General features: G+C 38.9%; 1 protein-coding gene across 5 annotated transcripts in view; it reads left to right on the top strand.

The window, feature by feature from the left end:
* LOC110381909 (apoptosis-resistant E3 ubiquitin protein ligase 1) overlaps positions 1-13,067 on the top strand; it is a 42,710-nt gene that overhangs the window by 9,912 nt on the left and 19,731 nt on the right. For 2 of the 5 annotated variants that reach the window (XM_064037590.1, XM_064037594.1), the window contains exons 2-7: positions 2,287-2,452; positions 10,616-10,824; positions 11,071-11,210; positions 11,979-12,119; positions 12,416-12,548; positions 12,874-13,064. In XM_064037590.1, the coding sequence (XP_063893660.1) occupies positions 2,287-2,452; positions 10,616-10,824; positions 11,071-11,210; positions 11,979-12,119; positions 12,416-12,548; positions 12,874-13,064 (980 nt within the window). The remainder of the gene's footprint in view (positions 1-2,286; positions 2,453-10,615; positions 10,825-11,070; positions 11,211-11,978; positions 12,120-12,415; positions 12,549-12,873; positions 13,065-13,067) is intronic. The other 3 variants (XM_064037593.1, XM_064037591.1, XM_064037592.1) reach the window with 3 other exon arrangements.

Raw genomic sequence — 13,067 nt, 5'->3', positions numbered from 1 at the left:
TTTATTCAATAGATAGCAAGATTTCTTATGAAGATAGTTTTCGTCGTGTTACATAATTTATTTGTAAGTCTAGCAACGATTTTTCTTATCGCGAAACAAGCTTAGCGTGGCGTGTTAGCTGCTATTCGTGTAACAGATACTATCTAGGCTAGTCTGCTTTACAACTTAGATTAAAAACTCGCGTGCTTAAACGTGGCATGTAAGCAAGCAGTTTAAAGTTTTCCCACCCTTTTGTTAAGTCCTTGAATGGTGTTTTCTGGGTGTCACGTCCTGGCTGAAAATAGAATTTATGGCTTTGGGCCTCATTGTTGCTAAAGTTTTGTGTGTGGGAGGCATTTTAGACGGCTCAAGGCATCCGCCGAGTTCAGTTTAAAACCGCTTTGTTTAACGGTTATTAGTCAATGTTTCAGTAAAAGTTTAATGATTAATTATTAACTGGTACTGCTAATCGTGGTGGTTCTGATGCTATATTTAACCCATGTCTTCAAAGATCAATAAAAGTTATCTTGCTGTAATCTTCTCTTTAGTTTCAGGTGCCAGAAAAATATTTTGAACAATGAACGTTTATCTTGTCTTGTTTGTCTGTTTCATGGTTATGGGTGACTCACGATCTCAAGGTCAGGGTCGAAACTGTCTCTATATTTTACGTAACTACTAAATGTTGTATGAAATATTGTCAACAGAGAAAAGAAAATATGGCATGTGTTAAATTTATTTTTTTAGGTTTTCGACTGGCTGCAAAAGGGCTTTAGTTATATTATGTTTTATGTTTATATAGATTTTGTATATAGTATTTTATTTTTAGTTTTGTATAAAGATAAGTAGTTTAAGTTTGTATATATGTATAGTGTGTACATTAATAATTTCTATTTTAACGTTTTACTTTAGTTATTATTTTCACGATATTATTGTTCTAAGCTTACAAACTTACTTGATAATAAACCAAACCAAATCCTTATCATTATGAATAATGTTCGGTAACAATCCTCCGAGGTCCCACTAGTTAGAATATAAATTATGTATTTTATACTTCAGTAGGCCGAGCCGGAAATCTAGGTACTTAAGGAACATTTCATGAATATTTAAAATACTAATTAACATCTTGAGTGACAGTTACTCAAAACCACAATTGCGTTATTTATTTAGGCTCAGGAGCTTTTAGCAAAATTCAGACTTCTTTAAAAGCATAATGACACAAAAAATATCACTAACAGTAAAATAAAATGAATAATGATAGACGAAGATGCCGTCTATAAATTACTTGTTGTATAAAATAAGTAAATATTTTCTCTTTAGCTACAGAATACAAGTAAGTTCTCGTCTCATTGAAAGCAGATAATTTATCAGCAGACAAATTAGTCTCACATTTTCTGTTACGTGAGCCAACCTAATATGTTGTTCTTTATGTTGTCAGCGTATATTATCTTCCAAAATTACAGCACAAACATACTTTTGACGTAACAGCTAACTCCAACTTTCTTCGTAACGCAGGCTACCATTAGTCTCAAGGTCAAGGTCGTCGTTGCCAGGCAACCGACTGTCAACAAAGATTTTCTCACTGTAATTTAATATTATTAATGGTTTTTGAACATGGATTTTGCATTAAAATGTTATTAGGTGTAATAATTGCTACTTTAATGTTTATATAAATGCGAAAAGTGGTTTTGTTTGATGTCCCACGGTGGGCGCCATTAACTAATGCCGTTATGTTTATATAACAGCTTTGCAGTTGAAAGCTTTTTACATGCATAATTAACGAACTATTGTTATAAGTACAATTATCATAGTGTAAAGTTAGATTTGAAAAGATAAAGCTCGAGCTGTAATAGTCCCACGGTGGGTGCCATTAGGCGTTTCCACGGTTATTGTATCTGAAAGTGTTTGAATATGGCTTATGCATAAGCTTTGCTGTGATTGAGAACGATGAGTGTATTGAATTTATTATTTATGAGCGAAAATATTTTTTTACGAAAAGTGTTTGTGTTTAGGAATAATTAAGTTTTATATTACCTTTGAGGAGTTCGTGATCAAGTAACATCACGGGTCCGGGTCGATCGATGATACGAGAGTCAAGATAAACGATGATGATCATTAGGCTTTATTTATAATTGACATAAAGATAATCGCACTGAGACAAGACCACTATTTATTTTCAGACTTCGACAGGACAACTCACCATATTTTTTGAGTAACCGTAATTAAAAAATAAATAACAATATGGTGTCGTGTGTGTATGGTGTGGTGTATGGTAGTATGGTGAGTTCTAATTGTTGGTCTTGTTCCCAGGAATCTCCACATTATCCGGATGCGGTTCCCCGGACACGCTGGACCGGCTGCCGGAGCTGCCGGCGGCGGAGGAGAAGCGTCTGCGCCGAGCTGCACAGGTGCTGCAGCAGCGGCTCGTGCTGCGACAGTGGCTGGCTACACATAGGCTACAGCATTGTTATACCAAGTACGTGAAACAGGTTTTTAAGACCTGTTCCCTCCATATTATCAGTATAAGGAGTCTGGACTTATACGCGATGTACGTTAGGTGCTATTTGGGTACGATGCCTTTTCTTAGCCGACGTTCTGCTGTTTGCTATCAAGTTTTGATTAGCTTTTCTTGCAGTTGATGTAAAGCATCAATAAGAACTATGATCTTCTGTGAAGTTGATAGTGTCAAGAATTCGTTAGGAGTAATGTAAAATAGGTTAGGTGAAAAGAATGTTCCCAGAATTCAAATGAAACGAGGAGGTAAAACTAATCATAGATTTAACATCGCCAAAATTGTAAGACAATGCTGACGGAGCTGTATATTCAAGAGCTAAATTACGTTTGGTCTATAAATTCAAATTGGCGTTGTCGATAAAATCCATTCTATTATTCTTTAGGTAGGATTAGTAAAGATTAGGTGTCATGAATTGTTGGTTAAGTTTAATCTTCAACAGCGTAATAAATATAGAAAAATGCGCTATTCTTTTAAAATAGAGCACATTTATTAAGTCGCACTTAACTAACGTATGTATTTCACCGTTTCAAAAAGTTAGCGTGTGTCGGACATGTGCCAACAATCCTATCCGGGCAGATTTGCTGACCTTGACATTTCCACTGGACGTGTTAAGGAAAAGGGGCGAGTTCGAACACAAAACATCGTGCGGCTGCAGAATTTCCGCATGACTCATGCTTTTAGCGTGTATCTGTGTTACACAGCACTTTTTGGTACCTACACGAAATGTGTCCTGACATGTGTGAAAGGGTTAAAATCTGTACTTTTGGGAATGGGTTACTCCCAGTCAAAATATAGCATCTGTGATTGATGTCTAAAAATTACTCGAATCTCCCATTATTTTGAATATTCAAACTACAAGTTTGTATATCTCAATTCCGAGCCGGCGGGCTGCCATCCAACCTTTGTTCAAAGTGTGTCAATTTTGATACAAGCGCCGCCCTTTGTGCCAGCTGTCGGCGGTAGTGACAATACCTCCGTCGACTCATTCAGCCACCACTAGTGTGAAGGCACTTTGAAAACTCTACAATGTAGATTGATGTTGCGAAAAGTTATTTTTACCTTTCAAAAACGTTTGTGGTAGCTTGGACAAAAGGTGGAACAAAAAACTTGTTTGTCACTCTCTACCAAAGTCTTTTGTACAAAGAAGATATAACTATGATACCATATATTAATTAACTAAGAAGGAAATAAGAATTTTCGACGGACAACACACACCTAAAAATGATAAAGAGGTACTTTTGCACCCTAACTGAATCCGAACCGTCTTAACCGCAGCTTTTCAACATATTCTGCTGAGAGCAGCGGAAATTTTGCAAAAATTTGAATTCATTCCGTATTCAGTTCTTAGCTTGCATTTTGCGGCAACTCCGGTCTATGTTCTGTGGAACATGTGTGGTGCATCTGTACGTACCCTAGGGAAATGCGCCAATCTGCTTTAAAGTTCAACTTCAAACAAAGGAATTGTAGAAGAATAATAATAAATTCTTGTCGTGTTTTGTTTGACCTTTGCGAAATTGAGTTTGGGACCCTCCTTATAGTATGCCTATAAAATCCGCGTCACTTGAGCCACGGATAATGAAAGCTTTATTTGAAAGCGGAATCATGCCGTTAAAGGGCACTTGAAGAAAGAAGTGTTCCACAAAAAATAATATAAAGGGCGTATCATCCAATCTTCTGATTAGCGCAAGGGATTATTACATTTAAAATTAACAGCACAAACGCAATCTGGGCCTATTGCTATTTAATGATCCAAAGCGTTTCCATATTCATTGCTCGCGCCGTCCTCTTTCAACTACAAAAGGGTATTGAAATTTTTATCTTCGGGATTCAGTCAGTTAATATTAGAGGAATATTCTGAAATCCTCTTAGTTCTTTTGTGCTGGGTTTGAGCAAATTGGAGTCTCTGTGGGTGCGATATTAGGTTATAGATTGGCGCAGGGGCGCAAATTGAACACGATGGCTACTATCAATAAATTCCCACCTGTCTCTGACCGAGCATTGTTCGCTGCAACTAGGTCAACAGCGACGCTCCTTCATAAGCCCACTTATAGTCTTTCTGTAAATACCAATAAGTATTTGTAATACTGTTCAGAGAAATGTTGACTGAATTGAAAACTTGAATTATACAAACGTATTTAATTTCTTCATTTTTGAACAGAGCTCATTTGAGTTACTGCAAGAGACAGATTTAAAGTATTCAAATTCATAAAACTTTAATCTTGACTCACTCCATAAAGTTTTTTTTTGCGCAAAAATAATGCGTCCAAATTGCGGAAAGTTTAAGCTGTAATTCCTTCTCGTGTGAGTCATAAAACGTTAACTCGTGAAATATTCGCAGTGATTCCGCTTTTACAGCTGCAAAAAGTTCTTACATACCTTAAAACTTAAATGTCAGCATCGCGGCATTCATCCCAAACTGGGAACGGAGAAAATAGAATGCTTTAACTAGTTCTTCTGCAACTTGCATAACAGGCGGGCAGAGATTGAAACGAGTTTATATTCTGGCACTTTGGTATTTGGATTCCGTTTTTCTATCTGTATAAACTGCAATCTTCAACATGTCTGTTATGATGGATGAATTCGATTTGCGATATAACAAGTTGGCGCTAGAGCATAGAAATGTGAACGAATGAACAATGTCATCAGTGCTTGAACAGATGGGGTGATGAAACATGTTTCACGGAGATTTTTCAATATCAGTACTAATATTTCTTTCAACTCATGCTGATATCATGAAGCTATTAGGAAAAAGGTCAAAGATTTATCCATATTTTTTACTTAGTGCAAAGATGGTCGGATCGCCTATCGGCTCGCGACCCTACGTGTGATGTATGACAATCTTCCTCGCTCCATTGAATTCTTGGCAACTGCAAAATACGTTTTTCACATATGAAGTATTTTGATTCACTTCGCGGAAATATTTGATCGTCCCTTTTTTGAAAATGTATTTATAGACCCATTTTTGGCTCAAAGATGTGGGTTTGACACTCATTTTTGGCATGTTGGTTTGGATTTGGGTTCTGTACTATAAAGTGGTGTATTTTGAGGTTCATTTATGAGTTGTTTATTTTAGGCTGTTGTATGGACATGGATATCTTAGTTCAGAAACGGATTTTAGATCAGAAACAATACCGTTTTATATGAAACAGTGTGTGAGATATATCTTGGCTTGATCCGTTACTTCTTACCACTATTTTATATATGGCAGCTAAAACCAAAGAAGACGTAAAGTGCAAAACAAGAACATTTCGTCGAAAGATGTCGAGTTCAAATGAGGTCGTTTCGAGCAGTTGGAAATGTTGCGGAGATGTTCCTAACTGGGGCACACAAGTCCAGCAAACCGATATACAGACACATTATTTAATCCACACACTTTCTGTCCGTACATAGTTGTAATAGCAATGGTGTAATAGAATATTTAATGTAGTTACCATCCTTGTTTTTGTTGCCCGATCACGCAATCTGTTAATCAAGAAGTAAAGTTGACCTTTTCGAACTGACTTTTCTATATTTGTGTTTAATATTCAATGAAGTTGGAAAAGAAAATCAGAAAGATCGAGATACTGTACGCCACCATTTGGCAGCCCCTCATACTTCGCAGGACTGCCAAAACACCTGTCATTTGTATGCGGGACACGGCGCAAGGTACACAAAAATACATATCTCCAAATTGACCCCATTTACTCCCGAAAATTCGCAGCTGACAACGGTAATTTGGTTTGAAGTCACCAAAGAATTGCTGATTATTTTTGAATTTAATATTTTTTGCTACGTGTTTCCAAAATTCATTGTTTAACTTGGTAACTTACAGCCATGTGTTTGTTTTGGACCCTCTTACCCGACATGTTTATACATCTCAAGGGTATTCTAATAAATAGCTTCAATTCCACTGGATTGAGGATATCGGCGATCTGGAGATAACTCGCGAATCGGAAATTAGGATGAATGTAGGTTGTGCAGTTAATTTTGTTATGTAAGATTGTATATATGGGTTGTGTTAGGGGTCTTATTTTGTCTCCATCAATAATATTGTCCATAGCTAATTATTATTTATATATTCAGCATCAATCTCGATTCGAATATAGATCATTTTTCTAGATTCCTCAGTCCTTGAAACGTAATCAAATATGACATTGAGAAGCAATAATTCTTCAAAGGACGACAGTTATATCTGGGGCAATAGGCGATTCATTATACCACAGGATGTCCTTGATAAATATAGTTTGCCCCAACACGCTAGCTTATTCGATAAAAAGATTTACTTTTTCATGATATTGTAAAGGTCAAAGCTGATATCTTTCATGTGTTCTGGTTCTCTTTTATTATTTAATCTTGAAACTTGTTGGAGAAACTTTTTGTTAGGTTCTGTGGTTTCTGTGTCCAATTAAACTGCTTTACCTACCATGCTAGGTCGCCTGCATACGACCGAGTTGCAATAAGCCCGCTTTGTACTTTACTGTGTGTGTGACCCACTTTACATTCACACAAGACAGTTTGGGTCTTAATTGAAATACGAGGCGATTCTCTGTTAGAGCTTTGATAGACCTCGCCTATTTCAATATTCTGCCAAAACTAAAATGGAAACTAGATACTGTTACTCAAATAGTTTTGAACATCGGATAGCAAAGCTCCAACTTGCAAAGGATTCAGATCTGACCGCGTGACAGCTTCGTGATTAATATTTCGTGTGTTCTGTCTGCCTTGCTGCATGGCAGACAATGTATTTACATGTTTCAGCATAAACTCGGACATTGCTTTTACCTGAATGCAAAAGACGAGGCTGATTTTGACAGCAGAAGTCGGATGTATGACAATTTTGGAATACAGCTTTGTTTAAGTGCTTGTAATCTTAAGGACATGATCTAGTAATTAGTTTGATCAGTTACTAGTAATGGTTTCTACACTTCGTTTTGTACAGACCTGATTACAACGCTATGATTCTCTATATGTAGAGAGAGAGAGAGATTTACCTTTACCCCGTCGCCGCAGTTCTTAACCGTATTAATAAATAAACGGCGTACAATCTAAACGACAGGAGCATCCCTTTAGATTCGCTCGTAAACGAACTCCGTGACTCGTGCCAGCTGACTTACGACCTTTTATCACCACTGTACAAGTTCCGTGATTTTCAACTCAGTTTGCACAACTATTCCAGAGTATTTCATTAAGTAACTCCTAAAGGGAATAATGCAGTAGAAGATTATTCTAGTAACTGTCCATAAGCTGCTTAAGTTTATGGATAGTTTCCTAGTTTAGAATTGGGTCATGTTGCTTGTTGCTGCATAGAGGGTCTTGAAATTGTCTCGAGAGAGATATCTCCGTATTGAATCTACCTATATGGAATTACGTCAGTAAATAATAGGTTTACGTGGTCGTACCACAATCGTCCTCCTAACCATATTCCGTGTTCGTGGCACCGTCTTTATCTTATGCAGTCTTGTGTAGTACTGATTTAGTAGCAGTAACCACTATTAATCTTACCAGTAGCTATGTAATACACATAAAACATATAGGAAGTGGTGGAGGATGAGCATTTTTGGGCTGCCTGTTGTTTTAACTTCCTAAAAGTGCTGATTTATCACCCTAATATGAATAACTGTTTTTAAGTTTGAGTTCCACATAAAGGCACCACCAGAGATCTGTCGATAGTAGTTCTATTATATTACAAAATGGTGGTATGTCCTTAACAAAGCCCGAATGAAAACGGCATTTTTGCAGCTAGATAGCAATATAAATAAAGTTAGTCTACCTAGCCTTTAGAGCAGGTTGCATTTCACGGGAGGCTGGAGGGAGGGAATCCCCGGCTCATGATTTATGACGTATTTCCTTCCGCGCGGAAAATTGCTACCTCACCGAGGTGTGATTGAGTTACAAAGAATGGTGGAATGGGATGCTCCATTTTATATCTTCTCCTCGTGTTTCGTTTGTTGATTTTGATTTAAATTGTTGATTTTTTTCTTGGCTGTTATTGTGATTGACCTGTGAATGTTTAAAAGTTAGGCGTAAGTGCGTTAGGATTTGATATATCGTGTGTCAATTCAGGTTCGACGCTCCATTACGGTCATGTATACTTGATTGATGACTCTATAATATGAAACTTGAATAATGACACTTCACTACACATTAATATTGCCGCTTTATATAAGGGATACTTACATAAGTAATGACGTAAAGAAACGTTAATTTATTATCTTCTATGGAAGGTCTTTGTGTATAAACGCCATACTTTTCTAGATTTATTATTCAGATTAATGCAATTATTCGGTTAACACGGTATCTCGTGCCTCCACGGACCCGAGCGTCCGGAAGGCGCGAACTTGCATGAATAATGTTCAGGTCTTTATTCACCGGGGGCCGGTAATGCAGCCAACCAGCGTGGAACACGCCGATAGCACGCCAGCTTTACTAACTTATATACTAGATCCTTCCTGTGCGATTGTGTCACACTGATGGATGGATTAACGCGTGGCTTTTACATTAAAGATAGTTTGGTTTTAGGGGTCTGGTTTTTGGCTCATGTTGCAATAAATATTTGACAGTTTAAATATAAATCAGTATCCTGAAAAATATAAGGCCTGTGCTCACTACTCCACTAAACCGATACAAGGTTACCTTCTTATCTTGTTGTTGCATTGTGTTAGTGAGCCAATATTACAAAGAGAGCCCTCGTGTCTACAACATCTTCTATCCCCTCGACATTTCTATAGAAGCTAGAAAGCTCGTCGAGAATTAGTGGCACTTAGTCGTGGAGATGCGGCCCTCATTCGTTCAAGTGGGACAAGTCAAGATTTTCCAGTTTGAGGTCAGGAGATAACTTATTCGCGTGATAATAGTCAAGAGTTCTCTGACGTCATCGCGAGCCCTGAAGTGTACCTGAAAGTAACATTGTTAGGGTCTCCGTTGCCTAGCGACGGCAATTATGCATAATCATATGAATATTGAATTGCACGAGCGTTGCAAACTAACGAAGACTATTATTCTCTAACAAAGACCTTTGTTTGATAGTAAGCTTTTACCTGTTATTGGAATTGAAATTGAAACTTTTGAACAAAATAAGAGTACTTGAAAAAGCTAAAACGAGATTAAATTTGATTTTTACCACAAATTACATCCTATATTTTCTTGTGTTCATTTCACACTTACCATCTATTTGAAACGAGTCGCGTAAAAAATAATTGTCGTCCCTCGGGGCAAACAAAATCAGCCTGAAATTGGCATCCACACGCTTTATCAAATACGATATTTCGAGATCCTTTTTTTGGCATAATGCGAAAATCCATTGGTTTGACTAACGAAGTCCCAGAGGAATGTTCACAATTGGAAGTTGGTGGACTGCCATGATTGTATTAAGTCTGCCCTGCCACTCGCAATAATACGCTAATGCGATCACCTGTCGCCCGGCTGCTAATGTTGACGGATTTGCACTGTCGGGGTGTTGTTGTCAAGATTATGTAAATGGGCACCAGTAAGTAGATTGTCAAGCTTGATACCGGGGATATGGACAGGCTATGTTAATACGCATCGTGGGAACAGAGTTTATTTCGCCCACATTCAAACAAAATGGGAATAGGGCTTTTACTGCAGTATTGATTGCTGTGAAAAGACTAACGCAAAAATGAGTGAAAGCTACAAAATCTGCCGAAAATCTAACAACGAATGAAAACAACATTTTTTATGAACAACATAATCGCGTCAGTAACCCTTTATCTTGTCGGCGGGTCGTTTATCACGCACATCGGGTCCCCGACCGTGCCGGGGTCATCTCACACGATCAGACGCACCCTACGTGAGGTCAAGGGGTAATGGACCGGAGGGAACTGAACGATCTTTTGCAAATTGATTGCATTTTTCCGAATGTTTGCACAGAGATATTGCTGAGGTTCTGCCGTAATGGCCGCTTTGCTCTTAATGCTCTATTAGAGAGGTCGATGTTTGGTCGATAGATTTGTTGCTGAATTGTTTTATTGTTCGTGTTAGAAGCAATATGTGTAATGTTTGAGTGAGTTCAGATCTGACCAAGCATCTGTAACTTAGACTTCGCTTTTTCATGAAATGACAATTACGAAAGATGATATTACTATGTGAAAAATTCCTTCTAAGCAACACATTCTCCTTGTCCTCCAGACTCCTTAGTCTCGATGTATCCTCTCTGGAGGACGTGTACTGGCTGGAGGACAGCACAGCGCACCACGTGCTGGACCCCAAAGACTTCGGCGCGTGGTCCGCTGCCCGCCAGAGTCTACCCACTGGTAAGGAGGCGCTGCAGACCCTGAAAGCTGACCTCTGGAACGTTGTGGTCAAGAATAGTAAGCACCAGGACGCTTGGACTTGGGGTACGTAAAGATATTTTACATCTTCTGCTTTCTCATACGTGGCTGTCATTTATCACTGGTAACATTCTGATATAACAAGTAGTATGATTCCGTATCATAGTTTAACAATTAGGTAAACAACGCATGCTTGGGCCGCGTTAGACAATCTGATATTGACCAAATCTAGAGTTACATGCTTTGGGTGTAATCTGAGATCTGATGGGCTAATAGTAGTGAGTGCATGTCGTGATGTGAGTACTTACGCAGGGGGCATGCTGGTGGTGTCGGTGTCGGTGTGTGGCCTGGTCACCCTGGCGGCCATGACACAGCCCTCCCTCGCGCCGGAGGCCAAGCACTCCCTGCTGCAGTACGTCACCGGGAAGTATCTGCATCCACCTAGTTGTAAGGTAAGTTCGCACTTTTTATAACATTCGCAAAACAGTACATGATAAACTCCAGGGTGATAACTTGTTAGATGCTTAAGTATTCATTAGGTAGTTTTACAAACCTACACTAACCCAGCATCATGAACAAAAAAAAGGCTGATATATGGTGGTGGACGTTATATTTTTATGAACATAAATGCTCGTGGGCGTTGTACGTAGAAGCACAGATAACTAGTAGAAGTCAATTATATCGAGTCTGCTATAACGAGATGACATTGATAGGATTACAGTATTTATAGCTTCATAGGACAGTTCTGTATGTAAATTCTCTCACTTTTCTCGTTATAAATAGCTCGCTGCCCTTTACACGTGTCATATATAGGCCAGGTGTAGGCGGATTGCAGCGAACTTGTTTTTAACTTTTTTGCAATCTGTCCGTAAGGATATTACTCGAATATGGGACAGTTTGATTGCCGGCTTTTGCTTGAAAGTTTTACCAAATCTGATTGATGGATGGAAATAGAATTTTGATTAAAATTGTGCAATACGGTCTATAGTCTGCAGAAATAATGGTCTACCATCTTATGGTGGAGATTAATCTGAACATTATGAAGTAACATTGTCGGTTTCCTCTTACCCTTCCTTAAAAAAGCGTACATTTGCAATATTAGATCGCACAGAAACTCTCGGTGTTGACATTACCTAATACAATTTCTTAGTTTGAAACATGCTAGAACTCCACATCTTGCAAGAAATTGGTCTTCTTAACATGAACCCCCCACTCTCCAGGTGGAATGGGGCTGGACGGAGCCTCAAGCTGTAGGCGAGACAATGTGCTTCACAGTCCACTGCTTCCAGCGGAATGGACACCCGTACCCCATCTGTGACACAGATGAGCTGACCGTGACTATCAGTCATGGCACAAGGAAGGTGAGCTTGAGTTCGATGGACTGAACTGGACTTGAGGATGTATTTGGAGAAGACTGTGGTAGAAAAGGGGGTAGACTATGATAGTGTCCGTAGAAAAGCAGTTCCCCTATGGATATCTTTTTCTATACTGAGCTTTTAAGATCGGTATTTTAAAACAAAGTACCTAAAAAGGTTCTGGGGTTTTTAATTGTTTGCTGGTCTTCTCTCAGCCCTCAATTTCAGATTTTGATTTAAGCAAGAAGGTAGGGTATCGGTATAGTTTACAGGTGTGTCAACGTGGCCTTTTAAACTTATTGCAGGTGACGGCGGTCATAGAGCTGGGGTCAGGTGACCCGGCGCAGGCTAACACTGCCCGCGTCAAGTTCACCGTCCGAACTGCTGGCGTCTACATCATTTCAATCATGATTGGTGAGATGTCGAATGTCTTTAGTAAGCGTTTTTATTTTTGTTTTTTTTTTTCTTGCTTTTCGTACTATTATTGCTTTCGATATAGCTGGAAAGAAAGTTTTATTTATTCTTAATTGGATACATACATAAATTTTGACACACTGAAAAAAGATAGATTATTTGTGAGGATGATGTTTGATAGACCAGTGTGGCAGAAGAAGACTTGACACTAAATAAAATTGAGTAAGGGGTAAGAGGATGATAATTTTCTGCTGTTCTTTTGTATATATATTTAGTATAGGGCTTGTTTCATGTCCAAAAACTTTGTATCACAAGGTAGGTTCATTTCCCTGATGTGGTCCCTCAGGTCTGGTATCCATTAGCGGTAGCCCTTATCGCAAGTGGTTTACGGCGGGCAGAGTAGAGGCGCGGCGCTCGCGCGTGGGACGGGCGCTGCACGCGCTGGTGTGCGCCGCCGGCCACGCGCGCGCGCTGCACGTGCATCCGCGCGACCAGTACGATAATCCCGCGCCGCTGCCTGATAGTGAACCACCTAAGGTA

This window comes from Helicoverpa armigera, chromosome 13, assembly GCF_030705265.1.
Source record: "Helicoverpa armigera isolate CAAS_96S chromosome 13, ASM3070526v1, whole genome shotgun sequence".
Taxonomy (NCBI): Eukaryota; Metazoa; Arthropoda; class Insecta; order Lepidoptera; family Noctuidae; genus Helicoverpa; species Helicoverpa armigera.
This window is presented reverse-complemented; position numbering and strand designations above follow the sequence as displayed.